At 40.6% G+C, this 27,310-nt stretch overlaps 1 protein-coding gene across 1 annotated transcript in view; it reads right to left on the bottom strand.

Moving 5' to 3' along the window:
- The window catches only part of CERS6 (ceramide synthase 6), a 126,130-nt gene that overhangs the window by 81,230 nt on the left and 17,590 nt on the right, over positions 1-27,310 (bottom strand). The window contains exons 3-4 of the mRNA XM_014954133.1: positions 5,620-5,725; positions 2,948-3,078 (exon numbers count right to left, since the gene is read on the bottom strand). Of these exons, the coding sequence (XP_014809619.1) occupies positions 2,948-3,078; positions 5,620-5,725 (237 nt within the window). The remainder of the gene's footprint in view (positions 1-2,947; positions 3,079-5,619; positions 5,726-27,310) is intronic.

Here is a 27,310-nt window from a genome sequence, read left to right as displayed (position 1 = left end):
ATGCAGTTGCCAGCAAAACTGAAGTCTTCTCTGGAAGGACAACAGCAAACAGTTGAAGCTGTAGGTGGGGATCACTGTCATTTTGCTTGCTCTATGCCTGCTCATTACATAAGGGCACATTTCGTTCTCCGTCAAGGCTATGAAATTCCCCACTGGCGGCTACGAAACTCTCCACTGGTGCGCTAGTTACTGAAGACTTGGAGTGCTCCCCTTCTCACGATGGTCATGGAAACCTGTGCTTTATGCAGCTCAGAGCTCCAAAGCAGCTGCCACACACAAACTCTTTATCCGTAAAGCCACCCTGTTAATTCAATAGCTGTGAAAAGGCTACAGACATTGTACAGAAGGATTTCTTTGCTCCAAACATACTGAAGTGAAGCACCATGCTTAGCGCCCTGATGGACAGATTTAACTAGACAACCGTTTATCACTTATACTGAGGGGAAAAATAAAAAAGGGTATCCCTGGCTTCCTTGTGCTATTCTGACTACCTGCCAACAACTCCATACAGCATGTGTGATGAGATGGCTGGTGGCACACTCTGCACCACTGGAAATGCTGTCAGGGCAATGCACGCGGGGTCAGTTGGGTAACACCACTTTCTCACAGCAGCACATACGTATGGAGATAGAGAGGCAACTCCTACTGCACTTTCTGCAAACATGAGCAGAGAGAACCTGAACTATCCACTTATTATTTATGCCACCTTGCTTCTTTTTGGACAAGCCTTATCTTTACTATTAACTACACATACTGCAGTAATGCCCAATGGCTCTTTCTAAATGAAGCTAGCGCTTAATTCTGTCAGTGTTAATGACATTCATTACAGCTTGACCTTACCTTCCAGTTTGCATTCACAGCTCTCATCTGCAGGCTTTTTCTGTAACGTATGCCACAAAGGAGCAAGTTCAGCACCCATAACTTTCCTATCTGTGCCTGTATTTCACGGTACATTTAAGTTTTTTCTATCTCTAGGTCAGCCCAGACATGCTGGCATTAATGCAAGAGAGTGAAATCTTTGACCTGAGTTACAGAAGCAGTCAAATATACCATCCAAATATGCTAGCTCTAACAGCAATACAGTTTTAATATTTTTCCAAGATTCCACAGCCTTTCCTACAAGATAAACAGACAAGTGTATGCATTAACGGCTACAACCCTTGTAGAAAAAAGGTTGTTCTTCACTGATCTCAAAAATCAGTAACTCCAAGACCATCAGCTGCAGGCTACAGGATGACTAGGTTTATCCATAACCTTACCCTGTCTGACTTTATTAAATAGAGTGGATTTTAGCTGTACTAAGGAAAAGACTTATGCATTCTGACAGTTACATTCCCCTGCTTATTAAAGGGCAATCATCGTTAGACAATCTATATTTCTTCTTCTAAAATTAAAAAAGCATTGTAATTCTCTGAGCTAGAGACAATATACTTAACAGTAACTCTCTTCAGTCCTTAGCTGAAACTAAGTATCAGTTGCTACTCAAATAACATTTCACCTATGGTTTGGCTTTAGAAAAAATGTCTTAATACGTTATTTATTCAGGACCATATTATGAACCTTTCTGTATGTCTCCATAGGAAAAGAAAGTTTAAGGAAAATACTTAGGAAACCTGCAAAAGGCCAATGTATGAAATACGTTTAGGAAATCTGCATGAATGATACAACAGTACACTCCACAAGTTGCTTTTTTCCATATATATCTACATCCCCCCACCCCTCTCCCTGGCTGGTCTGCAATGTTTTTGTGATTTCTTTACTTGCAATTTCTTAAAAGAAATCATTTAAGAATTGTCAGGAATAAAAAAACCAGCCAACCAACCAAAAAAAACCAACCCCAAACAAACAACAAAAAAACCCCACGCAATCAAAACTTGGAAAACAAGATTAACTAAGATCTGCTTTCTAACTTAAATAGGCTTCCTCTATTTCTGTTGATAATTCTACCTAACACTTCTTCCCAGCTAACAAAAAGTATAACTAGAGTTTTAAGCCAGCAATAACACAACTACTTGACCAACAGGGTGTAATAAAGCCAATACTTGTCTATAGCCTCAGCAATATTTGCCAAGTCTCTTGGTTTGGAGTATGTAAAATTTGCCTTAAATGCATGACCTTCCACATCAAAGGAACAACAACCAGCAGTGCTAGAAGGCTGGGTCTTGGAATTAATGAGTCTTTCAAATAAACCAGTGCTGTTCTTTGTGTATTGTTATGACTTCAATGTCTATCAGTCCTCCTTTAAGAAAGACATGTAAATATTTTTAAATAGATTTAATTTTCCATGCTCTTTCAATGCAGATTGAGTATTAATGTTAAATCCATCTGGCATGGAAATGTAACTCAGATATTAAAAACAATAGAGTCTAATTAGAAAAATGACCTTTATGTAGATAACCAGTTTGAAGAGCAGCTGGGTGCTGGGAAAGATTCCTTATAACTAAACTCTGGCAGGTGAAAAATAACTTCCTAAAGAAAGCGTAGCAGCCTTCAGCTTCTCAGAGTTCAGCACACCCAAGGAAATATGCTAGTAAAAGGGATAAGCCTGGGATGAGAAAAAACAAATGAGGGATTTAACAACCCAAGTGGCTTTTATCTTTACTCCTCCACCTCAGATCTCTGTGAGGTTGTATAGCTAAAGGTTGTGCTGGAAAGACAGCTTCCCAGTCTAACACCAGGTGGTTTGTCTGAAAGGATCACGCTGGCACCCTGACAGTACAGAATCACAACCACCTGATTTCTGAAAGCTTTCACCATTGAAAGTACATGAAAAGTACAATATGACTCCTTCAGGAGAAAGGAGATTTTTTTTCCTCATTCAAGAAGTTATATTCTACCAACTTGTATCATTTTCTACCCGTCTACAAGAACACCCATGAAGAACAAAGAGGAAAACTGGTGAGGGGACAGGCTCAACAAGACTGAAGGTAAGAACATGCATCCTTACATGCTCTCACAGAACTTCGTAAGAGTGCTGGGCTTTTCCTGGTTGCGTCTTTGTCGAAACCAACGTTGAATGCTGCGTACATCCCAGTCCAGCTGCTTGGAGAGGCCCTCCAGCCTCTTCTCATCTGGATGCTACAAAACAGAAAAGGAAAAAAAATATATATATTTCTTTGCCCAACTGCAGTAACTCCACTTTAAATTTAGAACCACTGTAATCGCCTCTTGATGCCTTAGAGGCTGCCTGTCAGACACATGGAGACACAGAAATAGAATTACATATACAGAAATCTCTACTGGAAGATCCACATCAAAATATGTTTACAGTGACTATTATTAGTCTAGATGGACATATGCTGCAATATTGCATGCAGGCTATTACTAATAAGAAGCTTAAAGGAGACAACGGTATGAAAACTTGCTTGAAACTTAGAAAGCGATGATAAATTGGGATAAAACACCTTAAGCAGCAGGGCTTACAAACACCCCCCTGCCTGCCACACACTCTGCCTGTTCCACCCTTCTGCATCAGGATCTTTGTCCTATCAACTGTTGCAATAGTGAAGATTGTTTAACTGACATGGAAAGAAGATATATCCCATGTTTGTGCATGTTAATTTTAAAAAATGAGGTCATTAAACTAAGTGACAACTTCAAAAGGAAAATCACCTTGGCAACAGGGAGGGATAATCTTTTTTCTATAAAATTAGCTACAAACATTTATTCACCAAAACAGCAAGTGTGGAACTCTCGTTCCATTAGAGGGGCTGCAAACCTGTGCAGAGGTAAGGCAAAATAAAATGAGTCTGTCCTTAAGTTGACTACTATACAGAGAAGAGCACTACAGGCCACGTTTCCAATCATGCAGCAATTCTACACATAGAGTACTGCAGGAAGGCTATTTATGTATTTTCCCATATCACATTCTTTTTTAAAGAAACGTAAAAGCTTTTGGACCATCTGTTTTCTGGAGTTTTAGCTTTATTTCTGCAACAGTTGCAAACACTGAATGAGACAAAATTTGCCACAATAAAGATTTTTCAAAAATGTTGCAAATGGTAAAACAGCAAAGCTTTCCTCAGGCTGAAGTTTCATCTATCAGCCTCCAGGAAAAGATAGGAAGGAAAAGGGAAGGGAAAGCATGAGACAAGAAAAGGGTGATTTGCCGTCCATCTCAAAAAAAAAAAAAAAAAAAAAGTAATCTTTTTTTGGCAACCAAAATAGCCACTAGTTTTTCAACGGAAGGTTAAGAAAAGCCATTCCCTGTAACTTTAGAAAAAAAATCACATGATTGATGCAGCTCTTGGGAGCTTGAGTAGAGAGAACTGCTGCACATGACTCAAAAAAAGGCTGCTAGCTAAATTGGACAGTTTCTTTGAGACCAGCTACCAGAAAGCCCTACCAAACTCTTGCAAGAACTTTCATTTGGAGCTCTTCCCGCTTGTCTCTATGCACTAGATGCTGGAAGCCATGTGTGCCAGCTCCTACCATGACTCACAGGCATTAGTTAGATCACTTCACACACTCGGGCCCCATGTCGGACTAGCAGATTATGCAAGGAAAAATAATTATTTTTTTTTTTAAATCCCATTCTTCCTCCAGCTTAGCCTGGGTAAGTGCACAAGTGCTGCAGCTTTCAGAAACAAGGTATGTGATTCCCTCTCTGAAAACAGGACAAAAATCACACCAAGCACCGTGGTGATCTCAGGATAGGGTAGGACACCCAAGCAAATCCGTGGCATATTTCACTGCTCCTGAACCCAATTTTGCCCTCTGTGACTCTAATATTCTCTGAAGTTTATGCTGATGCCTAAGATTGCTGTGGTGTGACCAGCTGCAGCCTGGAGCCCAGTTGGGACTGGGAAGTTCCAGCAGCACAGTGGCTTTGTCCTTCAGACTTCCGCAGGCCTTTCCACTGCAAAGTGGCGGAGGTCTTCAGGAGACGCTAAAGGACACCTGATCACTCAGGAAAGCTGAGGATGCCTCAAAAGCATGGACAGGATAACAAGGAGGTTTAGTTGAGATGTCCTACGGGGAGAGCTGTAGACACAGAGATAAGTGGTGGGAGAAAAACCTGTTCTCTACCAAAAGAAAACAACCAAACCTCTGCAAGCTCTAAAACATTATTCACTCAAGTTCCTTCACTCTTCTAGCTTCTTCCTTCCCCCTCCAATTTCAAAGGACATTCATCACAACGTAAACAGCTGGGACACCAGCAAACCACCAGTGCCCTGTGCTCAGGGCTCCCCTAGAAGGAGTAGTTTTGAAGTTTCATGGAAAACACAGTAAGGCAAATCTTACTGGCCCACAATTCCCTCTTTTTTTGAAAAAAAAAAAACAAAAAAAAAAAACACAGAACAAAAAACCCAAACCTGACAATTTAGAGGAAATGTATAAAAGATAAGAAGCAAAAAAAGTAGGTGGCCATATGGCACCTACGGCGTGTTTCTGTAACAACTTTTTTTGCTTAAAAGCTGACAGGAGACGTCAGGAAGGAATGCACAACTGCTCAAGCTGGCATGCCAATGACAGCCTTGGCATTTGCATGTTCTGATTTTAGCTGTAAAAAAAAAAAATGCAGCACTGCATTTAGCAGTTAGCTTTGGTTTGTTCAGACATAGTTTATAGTGCCATATCCCACATTTATATGGCAAACATTTTAGTTAGATACCCTACCTTTGTAATAGCTGTGAAAACTTTTTCCAGGATAGCATTAGGTTGAGCTTTCTGTGGTCCGTTGGCTTGGACTTTAAGGCCTAAGGCACATGGTTTAGCAATAAACCTGTGAGAAAAAGAACAGTGAAAAAAGAAAACAAGTGAAATCCTTCAGTTATTTACTTCATTACTGTTATCAATCAATGACACGTGATAAATGTGCAAACGTTATAACCCTGCCAACAAAAACAATACTTAGCCTTACAGCTCAAAAGCAAGCTCATACAGGCGATTACATTGCAAAATAAGTAACTTCACTTTGAAGGATGAAAGGAACTCTATGGAGCACATGAAACGGAAGATTTTCTTTCATGTTGTGGAAAAAAAAAGGGTAGAACAAAAGCACGAGAGGAATGCCTCCTAGAGAAGCACCAACTAATGAAAAGAGCAGGGCAGCTTGCAGAGATAAAGAGCACATAATATTATCCTCCAAAGAGGGCCTCTTTCATAAATCAGTTTCCAGAGTAGCTACTGCCTCAGGACTCCTTTCGCACAGTGGAAATTCAAACAAGCTCCTTAAAGGCAGCAAGCACTGAAGTTGCCCAGTCAATACAATTTTCTAAACCATAAAGTTTAAACGGTGTTGAGCCACACCTGAAAGACTTTGCTATTCCCCCAAACTTCTCTGCTAAAATATGAAAGTGTGACAGATTCAAACACCAATTCAGAAGTTCATCCAGTTTATAAACTGGGTGTCTCTGATACATTCTAGAGATTAATTACATAACTTGCATCACATACACTCAAAGATGACCATTGCACTCATTAAAAACGAAATTATTTGTAACTATGAGTCCCACTCTGGAACCCCCATGAAAGGAACAAAGTCTGTATAGGAATCACACACATATATGAACTTCTGCCCTCTTTGAACTATGTAACTCTTGATTTCACTTGAAAGACTTTAGTTTCCTAAGACTTCATTTGCCAGAAGGGACCAAAACAACACACTCAGTAGTTAAGCGGTTGTTCCACATTTATCCAGCTAAATGACCACAAGCTCTTAAAAATCACAGAATTCTCATCCACATGTAAGCCCCATTTTAAGCACTGATTTGAGCTACAACTGCTGTTTCTGCTGTGTTTAGGACAGCACAGCTGATTAAAAAGATAATTTAGTCCTAAACAATGCTACAGTGCTAATAGCAATAGCGTTTGGTAAAGAAAGATAGGTGATGCCAGACTACCTTGTTTTCCTTGTTTTTCCAAGGAAAATGCTTGATACATTGATAGCATCCCATATGAAAGCCAGTCCTATAGCCTGAAATAATTTTGGTGGCTAGTTGCAGGAGGGGATGGGAAGTTATACATCTGAAGACACATGCAGCGTATCAGTGAGCCCACTCTTTGACCCTTGTATGTTATAAGAAAAAAAAAATAAATCGTGACTTATTACACTCTGTAAAAGTTTGGTTATAATCTGGATCAGCTGCAGATTGCAACCACACTGCTAGCTTCATAGCATCAACCAAATCAATGGTACTGCATCAGGTATAAATTCCCTGCTTTAGGGTTAAGAGCTTTGACAGCACCAGCCTCAGTGCTGGGCTCGAGCGGAAAGCACTGCTCATGAAACAGAAGAATGTAAGCTCTATACATATTACATGTAAATACATTGTAATCCAGCTGAGACTGGAAACTTGTACATCACTTAAAGGTCACAAAAGAAGCAGCAACAATTGTATTCTGTAGTTGAACACAGACTTGTGAAGTCATTCTCCTCTGAAGTAGGACTTGATTTAGTGGGGGTTTTTTGTTTGTTTGCTTTTTTAACAGAGTAGGAGGGTTGGGTTTCGTTTGTTGGGGGTTTTTTGTTGGGTTACACATACATCTTTGAACTTCTGTTCTGCTTTTCTCCTTCTGCTGAGTGAAGGAATGAAATAGCTGTGATATAACTCCAATAGAAAGGCAGTTCCCTAACCACGCTAATTTAAAAGAAAAAAAACCAACCACAAAAACATTTAATTTGGTAAAGTCAAAAGCAGATTAAAAAGTTCCAGCTAGAAAAATTTCTCAAGGAGCAATTCCAACAAGCTTCATGATGAGCTGATCTTCATTTAAATTTAAGCAAACCAGCTGGGTTCGCTTAAATGCCATTCTTAAAATGACATCTTGCTAATGAACAGCCTAGATAAATGCAGAACAAAGCAACAGATACGGTGTTTGTCTAGATTTTAAAAAGAAGAGAATTGTAATACTGATGTTATACCCATTATCTAAAATGAAACGTATTTTCTGCTTCAATCTGGTATTTTCTAAACAGGAATACAATTTTTTTGTCCTTTGCTGCTTATGTTTTTCACATGCGCTGGAGGAATGGGCGTGTGACCCGAATTAGAGCTCGTCCAAAAGGACAGCAAAAGCACAGTAAGGACACGTACATGGTACACAGCTGCAAGACGGGATGATCTTGGCCAGCTATGTCAGAAAGGAAGGGACTGGGAAAGTTTAAAAAAAAAAAAAAAACCAACAAAACAACACACCACTCTCTCCTGAAATGCTCTTGTGGACTTTCTCCACTTTTGGAAAAAAAAAAGCTTTAAAAAAAAAAAAAATCCTCTCAGAGATTGTTAATTCCTATTAGGACACTAAAGGGAAATGAAGCAATTTTAAGAGAAACATTTTATATGGCTGCAGTACTTAGCAAGTACTGACCACCAATTCAAGTATGAAAGTATGCATGGGCCAAGTCCATGTAATTGCCTTTGGTGAAATTGGTAGAATTTAAAAGATTTTTTTTTCCACTATTCATACAAAAATGTAACAAGCTACACTTTGCAGTATAAAAATTGTTTTTCAAAGTTAAAATAGAATTTTAAAGTGGAACTTAATCAATAGAATCCCAAATGTCACACCAGGTGCCATAAAAATCAACATTAACAGGAGTTTCACTGATAGATTTCTGTAACAATGTAAAATGATTTGTAAGTAAACAAAACGGAATTCATGTTTGATATATGTACAAACTATGAGTGTTTTGCCAAATGTTTCACTTCTTAAAAGGACTATTCATTTTTTCCATCTCTGCTAACACTGTGGTATTCAATTCCCTAAGCAGTCTTACTGAAACCCATGGGACTATTGCATAAGGTACTGCAATTAAGAGGGAAAAACTACTGTGAAAGAGTAAGGAGAGTAGAATTGAGTATATTGCCAGCTTTTCTCTTTAAAACATGGAAATCTGAGTGAACACCACACTAGTATCTCCTTTTCAATGGATTTCAGTACAGCTGAATTGAAAGCTAGCGTTCAATTACACAGACATTAAAGGACAAGCTTTTTTTTTTTTTGCCAAATGCAGCCCCATCTATTCTGGATGTAGACATGAAAGACCAACATAAACAAGGGAATTAGACTCAAAATTCAAGAACCTTTTTAGAGGCAGCTTCCTCATTCACAATCTAAAGCCGCATTTAAAAACTAAACTAAGCCAAAAGCCGACAGCCAGCCAGTTCAAATAATGTGGATTACTGCACAGCATCCAGGTAGAAAGCACTTGGCCTTTGGAGGCCCGTAAACACTGTATCATCTACCTGAAGACAACAAGCATTTCTGAGTGTCCTGCACCCTCTGAAGGCAGGCATTGATTTGCATTTTGGATCCTGCCTGTTTTTCTCAAAACAATTACTTATAATAACAACAGCAAGGCCTCGTAGTCCACCCCAAACTCGGAGATCAGTTTTTCTCCATAAAGGTGTCAAGAAACCCTTTGCAAAATTATATTCAACCTCCCTAAATGTGATTCTATGATTTCACCAGAAGTAGTAAATTTCAACAAGTACCATTTCAGGTTTGCCACTTGCCCTTTAACAAATGTCAACTAGACAAAGACAGCCACTATTATAAAAGATAAATAAGTAAAAAAAGGAGAAGTAAAAAAGAAAAAAAGACCAGGAAAACCCCACAACCAAACCTGAAAATTAACTTTGCCCTGACGGAGGACGGTAAAAGACCAGTTGGGCACCACTTGCTCTTCACAGTGATGACAACAATTGCAGTGCTGCATAGAGGTAGATGTGGATCCCACCCAGCCACCAACTAGCGGGAAAATGAAACCCCAAACCCACAGATTCTTCAGTAGCCATACCCACAGCTTCAGACTAGATGCCTAATTCCTCACATTTATAAAATTACAGCTTAAAAATATGCTGGGTCCACTTTCTGAGCACTCAGAATCATAGAATGGTTCAGGTTGGAAGGGACCTTAAAGATCATCTAGTTCCAACCCCCCTGCCATGGGCAGGGACACCTCCCACAAGACCAGGTTGCTCGAAGCCCCATCCAGCCTGGCCTTGAACACTTCCAGGGATGGGGCATCCACAGCTTCCCTGGGCAACCTGTTCCAGTGTCTCACCACCCTCGCAGTAAAGAATTTCTTCCCAATATCTAATCTAAATCTCCCTTCTTTCAGTTTAAAGTTTACCCCTCGTAAAGAGTCCCTCCCCATCTCTCCTGTAAGCCCCCTTAAAGTACTGGAAGGCCATTATAAGGTCTCCCTGGAGCCTTCTCTTCTCCAAGCTGAACAGCCCCAGCTCTCTCAGCCTGTCTTCATAGGAGAGGTGCTCCAGCCCTCTGATCATTTTCGTGGCCCTCCTCTGGACCCACTGCAACAGGTCCATGTCTTTCCTGTATTGAGGACTCCAAATCTGGACACAGTAATCCAGGTGGGGTGTCAGGGGAATGGAGTAGAGGGGCAGAATCACCTCCCTCAACCTGCAGGCCACACTGCTTTTGATGCAGCCCAGGATGCGGTTGGCTTTCTGGGCCACCAGTGCACATTGACGGCTCATGTTGAGTTTCTCATCCACCAACACCCCTGAGTCCTTCTCCTCAGTGCTGCTCTCAATCCTGTAAAAGTCTCTCTTTAGAAATACAAACAGGCCAGATCCACAATGAGCACAAACCATCCTGGATACATAAACCTGAAACGTAACCACAGTATCATTGATAAAATAACCTCTAAGAAAAGAGTAAGGAAAACACCCCACTGACTTCAGAGCTTTCTTTTCTCCTCTACTGGCAATTTGAGCCTTATTAATTAGTTACCATGTAACCCTTTTAGCTTACTGCTTTTCATCTTGAGAAATTACATCATTTTAATCCCAGAATTAACTAGAAATGTTAGCACTGACCCTCATGATCCTTGGAGGCTGATGTTCATTAGTAGTAGGCAAAGCCTGCATTAAATAAAGTATCACATGAAGGAGGAAGAGGAAAGTAATTTTTTTGTTATTTATTTTTTAAAAGATTCTCTGGATTTCTACAAATCAAATAGCCCTACTCAATCTTTGCCCTGAATCTGGTCAGAAAATAACATATAGCAACTCTTTAGTCATCTGAGGCAACAGAAAAATGCCTATAGCACATGAATGCAGATTTTCTATACCAGCAAGTCATCTGCGATTTCTGAGCTGACCACAGCCGCTGCTCTTTAGTGGATCCATTAGCAGCTTTGAAGATGCTCAAACCACCACGGAGCCCACAACAGGTAAATAGGGATTGCACTTTGCTTTGGTGTATTTTGGTTTGTTTTTTTTTTTAACCAGCCTAAAAGGTCTGCAAGAATTAAGGCTTTCCAAATAGGACCAAAAAAGATTAATACATTAAGCTAACAGGGCTAATGAATATTTGATTCCTGTAATTAAACCTTCTTTAAAAGAAAATACTGAGTGGCTTGTCCTAACCTTTTAATTTAAGAAATATCTGTCTTAACATAATTGACAATGTTAGCTGGCAAGCGATACACATTAACCAGTTCAAAGCAGGTTTGGATTCCTTGCCATGCCCCTTGAAGTGATAAAATTGTACTACTTACAATGTTTATTTGTCAAATGTTTCTTCTTGATCTAGAAACTCACTCCATTTCACCAAAATTCTCTCTATAACAAGACAGCAAGGATCCAGAAATTGAAAACCATGAACCTTCCTCCATTTTTACTGAGGCAAATAAACAAACTAAAAACCAAGACTGGATGAACAAGAGCCTGCTACAGATTTCCTCCCCTCAACTTCAGGAGGATAAAAACTTACCATCTGATCCTTGATTTTACTATACAGTAGTATGATCTGCAATAAAAGCTACTGAACTCATATCCAATTATTTTTACAAAAGGATAAGGACAAGATTATCCATTCAAGAGAACCTAAATCAAGACACGGTTCTTTGATTTAGATGAAAAAGTATGTTTTAAACCTCTGCACTTTTAACTGGCACATCTAAAATAAGTCACTATTAAGACAGATGGAGCTGCAAGAAGTCTTACTAGGCCCCAAACCAAGGAATAACTGTCAACAAAATAAGCTTAGAATTTTATTCTATTTTTTTTAATTCATGGACTTCCTTTATCAGATTTAATAAGCTGTCCTGCCATTTACACACCAATATGTTTTAAGTGTTGTTGTATGTCAAGAAGGTTTCTGAAATCTGTTGAATTTTTACTTCAAAACCTTCAAGCTACGTACACTGAGACAAGTGGCCTGTCTGCTCCTTGGCCTCGAAATCTCTTCTGAGGATTGCAAGCAAAACTCAATTCATTTCAGCTTCTGACCTACTACTGTCATTTCTTAGTTTTGCATCAACTTTCTTGTTCCTCCTGAGTCTTCTTAAAGCAATGGTTTTTTCTACCTAGGTGTAACACATCTTAATGGCTAAAAGGCTCTTTTTTCCACAGATTAGAAAACCTTTTTTCCTTGGTGTGTTTCAAGCACAGAAAACTTCTTCCCCCACTGAAACAACTTTATTTTGTGGCACACTTCAGTATATAAGCACACTTGCAAATTTTCATCTATGCAAAAGAAAAGCTAAGCTAGCACATGTCATACTTGTTTTTTTTAAAAAAGAATGTTTCTTGGTCACAATTTGAACCATTCCCTTTTGTCTTTCATTTTTATTAAAAGTAGGTCATATTATGAACCAACAGACAGGACTAATGGCCTCTTATTACAGCCCAAAACTTAAGGAGTCCTTCATCCCCTAACCAACAATCTATTTTCTGGGAAAGGTACCTCAGCCTGGCACAAAGGAACTGCACAAAATCAGCCTGGAGACTGCTCTTAAATGATCTGTGCTAACAGATTAAAAATTTCGTGAACCCATCAGGCAGAACCCTGGCTACCAAGTCCCCATGAACACTGCATTTTTGCTTCAGCCTTTCGCATCCACAGAGACATCTGAGCTAGTTGCTGGTGCACAATGGGAGTTTGAATTTCCCCTTCCTGTTCTAAGGATGCATCTACATGGAGAAATTTGAGAAAACTACAGTGAATGTGAAGCGTGCAGAACATCTCTGAGCCGTCTCCAACTATAACAAACTGTAGTTTGAGCTAAGTGGTATACTCTGATTACAAACATACAGCACCTCTGTGAACCTGGTAAAAACCCTCACTTGGACACAGGCAGAGTTGAAGTGGTGCTTGCATAAAAGATTGCTTATGTTGCTAACACCAGCCAAGTGTGAGCTCCATAACAAAAAAAACCCAAACAAACAAAAAACCCAAACCCAAGCTATTCCTGTAATTTAAGCACATCTGTCAAACCTCATTGTTTCCTATCAGTATATTTGCAAATACCAGGGAGGGCAGTTAGAACCAGCAAAAATTCCTCTCTCTGCTAAAGAGGTACCCAGTTCTGTTTTGAAGACTCTAGTTCCCTTTTTGAAAAATTGATGCAGAACAAATTTTCCCAGCTCTTCATGCTCTCTAAACACAGATTGTTCCAGGGATTTATGATTACAATTGTCTGACTTGTTGAGCATTGCTTGCTGGTGTTAAACAGAAACAATGTAAATTTGCTCTAACTAAAAGGATAAGTGAAAGCAGAAAAGACTTGTTTCTGAGCAGACGCTCAACAGATTTACTGTCATGACACACAAAAACAATTGCTGAATCCATTTTGTTATTTTTGTATAGCTGACCTACTTAATTCAGAAGTTAGTTCTATTACTAATTTAAAAAGCAGAAAACTCTTAGCGGTCCTGAGGCAAATTCAGTAGATAACTAAAGATATTCAATTCAGTATACCTACCCCAGTACCAATTTTGGCTTTGTGTTCCTAACATCCTCTGCTACAGAAGAGAACCACCAGGATACAATGTCTAAAGCACAGACAGGGGTCCTAACCCAGTTAACTTTCTTGTATGGCTACTGGGTGAGGTTAACTTCACTGAAATTTGCTGGCTGTGCTGGGAAATAGGTCACAACTCCCGCAATGAAACCCTTCAAAGGTAAGAACCTGCCTGCCTAAGCAAGAAGCCCAGCACAGGACTGTGCATCATCAAGACCCTTCTGCTGCCAAAGCATTACAAGTGATGCCTCAGAGGGCAGCATGCAGGAGAGCTCAGAGCCTACCCTTTCAGAGGGGACCTATTCCCAACCCTCCTGAAATGACTTCAGCAAAGCACACGTGTGCATCTGCCTCTCATCCTAGAGGTCCGTTGCTTTTGTTAGAGATGCATTAGCCATTATTTCCACACCAGCACCATCATCTCAACTCTACCATCAAATTATACAAGCTAAGCACTATACTGTGGAACTGACATGTGTTTCTAAAAAAAAAAAAAGCTAAGCAGCTTGCAAGAGAATTCAGCTTACTGAATTAGTGAGGTTTTGTCTTTCTTTGGCTCAAATTATTCGACAGTATTTACAGTAGAGGTAGAAAAAGACTGCTGCAAAATCAGTGCTTTGGGATGTGGGTTTGGTTTTTTTCAAGGTTTTGAAAGATTGTTAGTGTTTTGACCTGAGAAACCTTTCCAAAAAACAAACATGTTTTTACCTCCGTTTCTACAAAGTATTCTAAGTTTCATTAGAAGGCTTTAACAAGACCAAACCAACCAACCGAAAAAACAAACCAAACCAAAACCAACCCACACATCAATCCTGCTAACTCTTAAATACAGAGCCGGGAAGCTATCTGAAATCCTTCCTAACAAAGGGCATTGCTCATCTCTCATGACAAAAATCAAAGTAGACCTCAAACTGGCAGCAGAAAATGTACCTATTACAATAACTGGACCTCAGGGAGCATGGCTGGCAGCAGCCCGCAGTGCCGCTGAGGACCAGGGGAACTAATGGTGTGGAATGAGAAATAGCTCATCTAAAATAAGGAAGCGCAATCCAATACTTTAGTAAGCACAAGTATTTGCTGGGATCTTGCATGGGCAGAGTCTTAGAAGCCAGTAGTGGCAGAAGCTGATGCATTGCTACACATGGGCTCTATTGGGATTGCTCCATCAGCCAGATACCCCCTGGAATAACAGTCAGTAGGACTCAAGTAGTGCTACAGCACCACTCCCATGCATTTTTCTGCCTTTTGACAGAAAATATTCTTTCCTTTAATATATCAAAGATGGATATAAAAGGCAGGCTAAAAAATAGCACTCACCTGTAACATTTGATGCAATAGGACTACTGACACGCACACATATTAGCTGTATAAACTGCTCCATCTCTGCTTGCAAGAGCAATTGCAAAAAGGTTTTAGTAATTTTTCAGCTGGGAAGCAAAGTACCCTGTAAATTCAGAATATTGTTCTAGCAAAACAGCATTCAGCATCAAGTGTTTTTCATACATGGGATGCTACGTAAGTGAAAAATGGTTTTGGACAGATCAGTTTTAGAGAAGAAATTCTGGTCACAGTAATCTGCTTGGGGGCAATATGGGTCTCAAGGGTTTCCATCCAAGAGTACTTTCACATAATAGAAAGTTTTGCTTTACTTAACAGTCTGTGAAAGGTAGCTGTGATAAAAAAAAAAGGATTTAGTAGGTGTGCTTCAGCTTGCAGGCTTACCAGTTAGTGCAGTGCTAACACAGACCATTTCAAGTAAATAAAACAAATTATCCTCATCACTCAACAGCAGTATTATGGAATGCTTTGTCCTACAGAGTTACTCTTTTGGAACATGACTGACCCTACCATTCAATAACTGTAAAACTGTTTCTTTTTTGTAGCTGGAGTTCTCATATTTACGTTGTCCTGCCCTTTTTTTTTTTTTTTTTTTTGACTGAACATAACCTAAAGTTAGATGTGACTAAAAGTCACATCTTCTCATAGCGCAAAGTCAAAAACACACCCTTCTTCCTGAGATTTTGCTCCAATCACAAAAAACATGACCAGTAACACCTATTTGGCTTGAGCTACCTTTGCATACCTGCTAGTTCCCATCGTAAGCTGCAGCCAGACCCCACTGACCAGGGCCACAATTCCAGCCCTTGTTCACACATACTGCTAAACCCTTTCACCTCACTGAGCCAGCAAACCTATTTAATCCTTTCTCTCACAAGTGGAAAGGTTAGGGAGGACTCTGTCTCAAGCTGTAGGTTAGTTAATAACAGGACTATCTGGAGCAGAGGGCATTCAGTCACCAATATAGGAATACCCCTGTGCAGCCTCTACCAGCAGCGCTCTGGTTTCTTGTCCAGTTAGTAAGTTACTATGAAAACAGGACACAAACAAGGCCAGCAGCTTACAAACAGAAGTAGCCATGTTTTCCAAAAATGGAAGCATTTTAATTTTGATATTTTTTTTACTACAGCCATGCACAAAGTTATGAGCAGTTCAGTTTCTCCTAAAATTCTGTAAGACCAAAGAGCTGAAACTGGGATGAACTGCATGCCCTCTCCAGAATAGCAACAAGAACTGCACAAATGTAGAAGAAGGTCACAAATAAATATTTTTGCAGCCAGCTGTCTGATGTTTTCTTTCTTTGTAATGTCTAAAAATAAAGACTTTAGTCACTCTGTAACTTTCCAAGTGCCGATGAGGCAGAGGGAGAAGGGAACAGAAGGGGAGATGTACTCCAGTCCCCCCCACCTCTCACACACAGTGCCTCCTCTCAGCTGCCCTCCAGCAGCGTCACCAAGGCCATAGAGGGTATGGATGATAGAGTGCTGAAGGTATCACTCTCACCCTTTTCACACACAGTAAAATCAGGATACACGAGACAGGGTCACTGGTAAAATTCAGGTCTCCAAAATTCCAGCTCACTGCTAAAGGTCAGTAGAGATAAAAATATTCTCCCAACTTTTAAAAAGCCGCGGTTTAGGGACTTTCTAGACCAAAAAAAGGCATCTTTGCAGACAGCAGTTCCCAAAGAGCTGCCCCTCCCTCCCCAAACTGCCTTAATAGCTCACTGAGCCCATGTAAACTTTTGATACCCTGTGGTAGAGCTCCCCAGCATAAATTCAGACTGTGTGAAGACAACCAACTCCATCTTGAACTTGTCACCCACCAGTTTCTTTTCTGGTTCTTTACTTCCTGCACTGGGTGAAAATGAACAGTTAATACCAACGCATCCTTTCTGTGCCATTCCTGACCCTATAGATTTCTTTTTTACTCCCCACTGCCACCTCCTAAAATAAAGACTTGATACGTACCACTATTTCAGCACACCTGGGACAACCAAAGAGAAGAACCAGCCATGAAACATCTCCATATGATAAGACAAGTAGCTCAAATGGGATTAAAAACTGGACAGAGAAAAGGGCAGGAAGAAAGCATAAATCACAGTAGGTCACCCAAATACAATGAGTCTGTTCTAACCCACCAAATCCTGCAGTATTATTTTATCTTTTATTTTGGTCGCTTTTTCAATATGTGAACAAGGGGGAAAGAAAAAAAAAATAGTGAGCAATACCTGTGTCTACATTAAAGCCACAGCCAAGGCATACCATCCACTGGCCACTTGACACACACACACACACACACACTTAATGTAGCTCTCCTTCATCCAGCAAGGCAGCTTCCAAGCTGCAAAAAGAAGCTGCAGTTACCTGCCACTTGGACACAACCCAAAAGTTTGTGAGTGGCTCACAGCAACTGTCTAAAGACGTAAAGCCAATGCTGCTCCTCCATGTTCCTCTGTGGTAGTTCTTAGCCTGGTCATTAAGTGATAGTTCATCTCATCAATGCCCTCATATTCCAATTTATTTTCCTCACTCTTTATCTATTTACTATGAGGCGGCAAAATTAATGAAGGATGTAGTTAAAAATCCCTAGCAATCACTCTTAACAACAATCAGTACCTCTGATACAAAAGACTGTAGCAAGCCACAGAACACAACTGGACAGTTCAGCAATGCTTTCCTAGCAAATATTAAAAGGTGTCTGAGATCTTGAGAAATTATAATGCTCACCTAGAACTCATTGAGTTACACCGGGTTAGCGCGCATTTTCTGAAAGCAGAGAAGACAGAAGATGTTTTCTATTCAATGGAACATTAAAAAAAAACATTTACATTCTCAAAATGTTTCAGTGCTTGACTGGCTCAAGGACCCCTCCCTGCTGCCTTCCTCCACGGGTTCTGCAACCAGTCCCTGAGCAAGTGCAGGTGCTGCGTGACCGGTGGTGCCCGAACCTCTGCCCCTCTGCTCCAGGTGTGCATTTGCATTTGAGCAAATGACCCGGCCTGACTGCATGATTTATAGGCATGCTCTATTCCTGAACATTGTCTTCACACTACCCAGGAGAGGCACAAACATCAGGTCTTGAAAGAAGAGCACACACCACAAAGTATTTAAATATTTGTACGCTTCCTCTTCATGTCCTCTTGGAGTTTGGGTCTTCCACTGTGGTGGGCTCTCATGGCACACAACAAGAGAGGATTTAAATATGTGCTTCACTTACTGACAAACCAGTACCTCTGGTGCAAATCCTATTTCTCTATACATCTGGTGGTAGGATGCGTTTCAGGAACTTTCCTGCTCCGAGATAAGAGCTCGCACTAAATCTTCTGGTTTAGACTGCTCCCTTTGAAGAAGGAGTAAGTCAAACATACTTCACAGTTGGATGGTTGTATTTCTGCAAGTACTTGAAATAGGGATGGTTTGACTTGGAGGTTAAGCTTTCATTCCAAGAGCTAGGTCACAAAATCATCAAACCTTTTGAGGGAACTTCAAGACAAACCCATTTTCATCCTGGCTGGCAGATATTAGTCACAGAAGATGATCACAATGGTATCCACTCACTATATTTTTAATATGTGAATGAGTGCATGTATATACATACACAGAAACACACATACATATATAAAGTATATGTAAAGCCATATACATTTATATATTTGTGTATATGTATGTGTATACACAATCAAACTTCAGCATATTGTCTGGCTACTCAACAAAAAGAATTAGAGCCTTATTTCTTTCCAAACCTTTTACACAAACTCAGCACAAAACCCTGTTCCTAACTGGTACAAAAATCTACTTCCTTTCTAATTATCTTCCAATACAAAAAGATAACAGATACATGTAGATATTCAGGAAATCCATTTCTGAAGAAGCATGCAGCCAAACTACACAGTAATGTATTTTGCCTATTTTATCCTTAAATTGAGATTACTTAAGATAAGGATTGTTCAAAATTCACAGTTGGAATTTCAGCTGGATACAAATAAGCTGGGACAGGGCAGGCTCCCCCGAGCCACTCCCACCTGCCTGGGCACAGCACCCTGAGCAGAGGCAGCCATCCTAAGTGCTCAGGCTTCTTCACCCACAATCTTCCCACCCTGCCACCATTACTGCAGCCATAGGAGCAGCAAATCAGGGCTTCGAGAAACGGAAGACCATCCCTACCCACTTCCCCAGAAAAGCATTTAGTTTTGAGCTAGATTTACTCCATCAGCAGAGCATCACTAAATTGAGACATGAGCAAACCTGTGTGAACTCTCTAGAAGTTCAAGTTAAGCCATCACAGGACCACATTCAGATTCTGCTTTGGAAATCTGACTTTAGTATATTCTTAAGAAGTATTGTCTTCTGAGAAAAAGGATTAAGAAAGCATATTAGGCTACCTGCAAGTCAAAAGAGTCATTATGAATTAGTTTTTCTGGAAGAAGCGTTTCAGCAAAAGACCTGTAAAAATACCTATAGGAATGCTCACACCTGAAACCTCAAAATCCAGATCAGATGGACCCACTTTGAGAAGTAGTTTCTACCTGCATTGCACGATAATACCACCCAGACTGATCAAAACATTAAAGAAAGAAAAAAGCAACTAGTTCTCACTAGCTCCCTGTACATTTTAACCTTCACCTTTGAATTCTATTTCAAATTTTTTCTAAATTTTCTTAATGCTTTCCTGTTTGACTGCCACCTCAGCAGGGCACTCTTTGGAAAAGCAGAGAGGCAATATGGAAAGCAGCCACAGCTCTGCTCCCACAGACGCCCAGCAACCAGCCCTCTTGACCCTCCAACTGACCCTCTGTTCACCATCTACTGGGGGGCCTGGGAAACCAGTGCCTACCGGAGCACAGGACACGCTGTGGTGTTTGAAACGCAGAGCCTGTGTTTTCTGCCTTCCACACTGAGGCTTCCCCAAAGCAAAACCCACCACTGCAGGCAAACAATGAGTATTGCACACAAAATGCTCATAACACAGCTGACAGGCTTCTTATTGTACTCCTAATGCGCGATAAACAATTAGTGATCGGACAAAGAAGTGCAAGAACAAATCCTATTAACAAATAATAGGATTTGCTAGCAGATCACCCAAACACCACTTGGGAAACGACTCCCTGGGTTGCTGCAGGCAGAAGTGGCAGACAGGGGAGGGAGCCTTGAGGCACGACATGGACATGGTGGTGAAATGGATGCACGGCTACCAGCCAGCTGCAGGAGCTTGCCACATGAAAGCAATGCTGGTGCAGCAGTTTTGACAGCTTTTGAAAATGCTGCAGCGTGTGTCAAACAAAACAAAAGACATAATCTCTTATTTGGGGTATTTGTGAATCATTTACACCTTGGATCATTTTGTTCATCAAGAAACTGTTATAATTCCATTTTCTTTTAGCTTGTTGCAAGACTTTGTCAGCAACTTGCAAACTCCAACTTCAAATGATCCCCCCCCCAAAGGACACCTCACTGAAACGTGATTTCCTCCTAGTATTAGAATGTAACTGCCCACATCTATCAGCAGCGGGTTTAAAAAAAAAAAACAAACTTGGGCAGGTGGGTATTTGAGGGAAACAATAACATTGTCCCCCAGTGGTTGCTATTAGATGAAGTAAGTGACACCAAGATGGTAGGACAAAAGGTGCCTTTTTTTCTATTGGAGTTTGAAAAAAAGGGGAGGACAAATTCCCAGTGCTGAAAACCAGGCAGAGCACTTATCCACCTTGGCAGGTCACAAAATACTTGTAAAATAATAGTTACTTAAAGCTTTTAAAGTGCCAAGTATTTGTTACTCTTTATATTTCTGTTTGGGGGCATTATGTGCCTTCTCATCTCCTAGGCATAAGGAGATTTGTCTTGCTTATTTATTTTGTTTCTAACACACCACAGCGCATGCTGCTTGTGATAAGAGCAGCTTCTTCCGCACCCCACAACCACCACCACATTATAGAGGAACTGGACTCTGCTCTGAATTGGTTTAGTACCTTCTATTAGAATATAAAACTAGAAACTAACAACCAAAATTAAGAACGCATATGAGTTATAACCAGGTCATTATTGCAGGGTTTTTTTGTGGTTTTTTTGTTTGTTTTGTGGTTGGTTTTTTTTTTGTTTTGGTGCGGGGTTTTTTTGTTTGGTTGGGTTTTTTTTTTGTTTTTTTTTTTTTTTTTTACACAATTCTAGACCAAGAATTCTATTTTTTAAGTGGGAAGAAAATGCAGTCAAGAGGAAAAACATTCTGCCTTTAAAATAAGCTGTGACCAGACAATGTGAGGGTATGGCTTGAGCACAGAAGCAATGTGGACACTCCTGAAGGCATAGGTGAATCCACCCCAATCACCAAAACACACCCAGGAGAATTTAGACAGATTGGGGATCACCTCTTCCATAGGTCTTCAGAGCAAGACAGCTCAGTGGACAAAGCACAAAAGCTATTTAGCATGGTATCTAGTATGCTGGTCTGCCAACTCGAATGGAAGCAACAGCCAGTCTGTCACCCAGCTGGGTTAGAGATTAGCCACGTGTGACGTTGCTGCACGTGAACTGCAGAGTGCTGTGTGCCTGGCGAGAGGAGGATGAAAGGAGGAGAGGGAATGGGTGGGGAAACACAGAGGTAGGAATCTCTGCAAGACTCGTTTTGAAGACTTAACCCACACAGCCTGTTTGCCCAGGGAAATACAAGCATTTATAACCCACCATATGCACTTGGCCAGTGTGCTGCTAAGAGCCTTGCACTTCCCTGTCCCATACACTCCAAAACATTCAGCACTCACATCAGTTAAGTACCCGCAGAGCACCTGAGCCACAGCAAGGCTTTACAAGCATTGAGAGCACTCAGTGATTACCAACTTTACAGAGAATTATAGATCAAACTCTGTCTTCCCTTGAGAACAGATTAGACATGACATCTATATCTAGGATACACGAGGAAGACAAGCTACAGCCCAAGACTGTAGCTCGCTTAGAGTGGGGCTGGAAATGTCAGGCCAGCATATATAATGCCTCAGAAGGATACTCGGAGAGGTTCCCGTGAGCGGGCACCTCCTTTCAGCTCCTGGGCTGAGAGTCACTTTCTTGACACACATGTCAGTCACCATCCTCTAGAGAAATGTTACTGACACAGCCTGGCTCCCAAAGAGCGTGACCGCTACCTCAACGCCTACAGCCAGAACCACAAAGAAAAGCAAAAGTCTTCAGAATACCCAGAACTACAGCATAATCACACATTTTACTTTAGAAGAGGAAACAGTGATTAATTGTCCTGTTGTTCATTTTAGTGGCCAGCCCAGCCCAAACCATGACATGAAGGTACTCCACTGCAAGATCAGCTTCTACTTAGAGGGATATCTTTTCAGCTTTGGAGAGAAGCACTTGCAAAACCAAGGCAGTATGGAAGAAGGAGGGCTGGGGAATGCTGTTACACCAAGGTCACAGCAGCACACAGAAACTATCCTTTTCCAGGCCTAAAGCAGGTGAATATTGTGGACTGACACATACAGGCCAGTTAAAAGAGAGAGAGAACCTCTGAGGAGTCACTATGAAGCCTACAGAACCTCCCCTGGTCCAAGCAGGGACCAATGCTTTGTTCATTCTCCATCACTATGGCCCCCTCCTTCATGCCTGAGAGCTGGAAACTACTGCCCTCCTCAAGAGCCTCTCCAGCTGGCAAGAACCAACACAGAAGCCACAGCCAGTGCCATAAAGGAGCAGAGCTCATGAGGAAACAGTGAGAAACCGCAGAGCTCCATGAAGCTATGCTCCAGTGCCACTGTCTATGGCACAATGAAAGAGAGCCTCAGGCCAGGGAGGGTAGCAGGCCAGGGTGTAACCAACAAGCTGGGGTTTAAGCAGTCTCCTGATGCAGTTCCAGCTACATCTCAGAGCAGCTTCAGAAACAGAAGTCAGTTCCCTGGCTTTCGGTTAGATATGGTTTTCCTGTAACAGATGCAAGTGATTCAAGAACAAAACCAATTAATAAAGAACACAGAACAGGTAAAAGCTTCATTGGTCAAATTCAGAGCTCTGTGCTTGATTTAACAAGTGGCTATAGAAGGAAATCACTCTGTGAATAAATGTCAGAAAACAGACATTATACACATACCTACTCAGTGACTGAATATCCGCCTTCAGATGTCTGCTGTAATGCTTAGCCAGAGCATCTGGAGGGTCAAAGCACTGGACATCAGCCTGTCATGAATCCCCAAGCTGTTAGAGTATTTGGTACTAATCCCTGGTCCTTCACTGCTAAGTAAGGGAAGGAAAATAAACAAACAAGCAAACCAAGCAAATGCCAGGACCACTTGATATAAATAGAAATAAGGCAAAATGATTAGCTTAGACATGTTATCAAAAACTTAAAAAAAAAAGTCTTTCAGTCTTGTTTAGCTTTGCGTGCAAAGCAGCATGACAACTCCTGCACACGGTGAAGAGTGATTGCATTTCACTTTGTAATACTGCAGGCAGTGCAGGCAGGATGAAAAACCAAGCATGTAATGTCACACAGCTATCAAATACACAGAAAGAATGATGGAGGGGCAGGGCAAAAAGCAGAAAACCCCACAGCAATCCAGCAGAAATAGGTGCGTTCACTTACTTCCTCACCATACATACACATTTCCATGACATTATACAACGCTGACAAAATTTTACATTTTAACCCACCAAATTTGAACATTTAAAACAAATGCTCCTGTTCATGCAGGGAACAAAAACTAATAAATAAAAGCCCTTCTAAAGAGGCAGATTTATAACTGCAAAGCCATGCAGATTGAAAAAACTAGGTCAAATCTTTTGCTAGTCAACCTCACTGCTATTCCTCCCCAGCCCTCCTCCCCGCTATTCCTCCCCAGCCCTCCTCCCCTTTAGCTTTCAGTAGTTATTGAAGACATCAGTTAATGAGAATGCAACAGACTTATGCAGGTCTCAAATTACTTCTGCCTTGTATGTAACAGGGGGGTAACCTGTGCAACTACAGATGGATGGGAAAAAAATTAAATTGTTATAGTCCTTCCAATTCACAAGTCCTCATCCTAGAGTGTATGTGCTCAATGCTACTAGGGTCCATTAGCAGCCAAAACCTACACGTTAAAAAATAAAACGGGAGGGAGGGTGGCAAGAGGCAAAGATATGCTAGAAAGAGGCAAAAATAGAGGAATTGCTGTGCTTTCACTTTTGCCGTGCTTGCAGCAAAAACACTATAGCATCTGCTGCTTTTAATGACATCTTGCTAGTGTATTTTCTACAGCTTCATGAGTGAACAGTTTTAGAAACTTCATAAATATCTCCATTTTGACACTAAATTTCTGAAGAGTAACTGTAATCTAGTTTTTATATCTACTAGTCATCCAGTATATGTTTTAAACAATTATCTTTTAGGAAAAAGAGGGCTTACATACCACAATTCATATATTCAGTGTCACAAAGGCATTAAATGTTTTTTTAATTCTTCTTAAAATATAGGGACTGACTCAGTCCCATTTCAGCTTACTCATTTTTATTCATTTCTCTCCTTCTGTTGCACAGACAGAAGGCACTCTATTTCATCATTTAAAAAAAAAAAAAAGATATGCAATTCTGTATCTGCCAAATACTAAAACAAATGACTCTCAAATTCCATTTCTACCACACGCAATATGCTGCCTGACAAGTTACTGCAAGAAGGCAAAGAAATCAACTTCCTGACTTATTGCAGTGATGGCCAACCTAACTAGTTTGACAAGCCACATACCATAACCTTCATATGGTTGAGTGCCACAGGATGTTACGCTGACAGCTGAAGGCTGGGGGAATGCTGGCAGGCTGGGTGCGGGAACAAGTCCCAATTCTTAGCAAGCACCTCCTCTGACAAGGTGGTGACAGTGACCTGCTCAGGTTGCTGTCTCCCTTGGGAAGAGGACTGGGATACCTGCTTACAAGCAGCCAAGGGACTTCAGTGGTGGGAAAGGGTGCTGGGGGCATGTGGGGAGCGAGCTGCTGTTAGGCAGGACTATCTCATTCATTTGTTTGGATAGAAAATAAAAGCCATTGTAGAATATGACACTTGCAGACCTGGCTGGCAAATTACACAACCAGCCTCGAGCCATTTTAGCCCAAATTAATGAAAATCATCGTAAATTCTCTTTCCTGCTCAGCAGAGTTTCCATTATGCTACTAAAGCCTTTTTTACTCACCAGTAAACCCAGGACTGTCACAGACCACCCAGAAAAGCCATTTGGAGCACAGTATATAACTGAGCAGCAGACTACACAGAATGCATCCTAAATTCAAGAATGTGCACACGAAGCCTTTTTCATTGATGTTCCTTTACCTTCACCTTTCCTGCCTTTGGCTAAATTCCTTTGAAGCCAAGGCTATGCTACACATAACTCATCTAAATGAGCCCCATCTGGCCCTTGTTTCTGAGCTGGATCTTATCTATAACAGTCACTGTTGAACTTTCACAGTCTCAGATAATTTTTCATTCTTAACTCAGCAAGTCACAAACAGTTACTGGCTAAATACCCTAGATGAACAGCTATAGAAATCCTGAGGAAAAGGTTTGGGGGGTTCTTTTGGTTGGTTGGTTTTTGTTTCATTTGCTTTTTTGACAATGACACATTAAGAGAGGGGGAAGTATCTTGGACCTGAACCCAGGAAGACACTTGGAACCTGGACCAAATGAGACAATCTAACAAGCTCTGCTTAATGTCTACTGGGCCAGAAGGTAAGTAAAGAAATGGCAGTGCCAGGATTATTGAGGTAGATACGACGAGCTGGACAAAGCAAGGTAGGGAAAACAAGCATTTGTGAGAAAATTGCCAAACTAAAAACATTCTGGAACCAAAACGCTATCAGGTAGCAGCAACGAGCACACCTTGACTCACTCCAAACAAAGCCAGTATGCAGTTTTGAAGTCTGTACCTTAATGCTCAATATTTCTTCTTCTGGTCTAAGACAAACCTTTTGCTTCTATAAAAAACTGAAACTTCACCTTATATTAATCCCTTTAACATAGGTTAAATAGAATACCTCTATTTACCCAAATGATACTTCCTTTATTAATCTTTCATTTTGTAATTACTACCCCAGGATGAGAAACAGTCTTGAGATTCAAAAAGCACTTTTTCCTCCCATTCCATTCAACAGATAAAGTGTACAATAGTTTGATCAGCTTCATTTGCAGCAATATGATTTCTTGTGCTACAAGTCAATCAGAAACTGGAATAGGTTTTTAAACTGCCAGCTGGAAATGAATTTTTCCTTAATTTAAAAAGCTACTCAAACCATGCTTTATACAATTCAACAGCAGCTCTCAAGAATAGTCAAACTGTATTGAGTGAAGAAAGAAAATTTTTTCAATTGTTTAAATTCCTTCTGTTTGTTAGACAATTAAAGCATCTTATGATTGATATTCTAATTAGAAACTTAACAGAATATCTCCCTTATGAAATAGGTGTTTCTCAATAAGGAATTAAAAGTTCGTGGATTTCTTTTCTAAGCCTCAGTTATTGGGAAAACATACTACCAGTCTTTCCGAGAACAGCTCTTGTCCCTTACTGGGTTCTCGCCATAATGAACATCTGCTAAGTCTAATTGCTGAAAACATCTTGTACTTCTAGATGATCCAGGCAATCATAGCTGTTCTGGGTTACTAGAGAACATTACCATTTTTCTCTCTCACACAGGCACATATCCCCCCTTACAGTATAGCATAAAGCAAGAACAATTATTTGGCATGATTTTTAATGCCATAAAATAAACCTTCAGTGCTAATCAAGTCATCCGAGCAGCACTCTTAAGTTTCCCTAGATGATTTAAGCAGCACTTTTTGCACCATGACAGCCTAAGGATATGAAGGATGCCTTGCCTAGCTGACTGAAAATGCTCTCTTATCTTGAAATCAAGAATTCCAGTCTTCTGGGTTTGTCAACAGCAGAGTTTGGCAGGCTGTTGCAATGGGCTCTTTCCAGTTCAAAGAAAAGGCTAGAGTCCACCTTAGAGTACTCCTTGCACATAACAGTATTTCTCTTAATTTCCCACAAAACACCCATCAGACTCAAGCTTCAGCTACTCACTCCATCTTCAAGATCTCACATCCTTCCTGGCTATATTGACATACTATGGTATGTCACCTCATCTCCTCCACAGCTACAATTCCTCTGTCCTTGAAGTTCTCAGTTCAGCGATCAGAAATTAGCTTGTTTAAATACTATTTGTAACTTCTCAAGATGGAAATCACCTACCCTAATGAAACTTTTATAGAAACGTCCTGTATTTCCTTTCGGTGATC

Source organism: Calidris pugnax, unplaced genomic scaffold (genome assembly GCF_001431845.1).
Source record: "Calidris pugnax isolate Ruff unplaced genomic scaffold, ASM143184v1 scaffold103, whole genome shotgun sequence".
NCBI classification, from domain to species: Eukaryota; Metazoa; Chordata; class Aves; order Charadriiformes; family Scolopacidae; genus Calidris; species Calidris pugnax.
The sequence above is the reverse complement of the archived record's forward strand: the minus strand, read 5'-3'. Positions and strand labels throughout refer to the sequence as shown.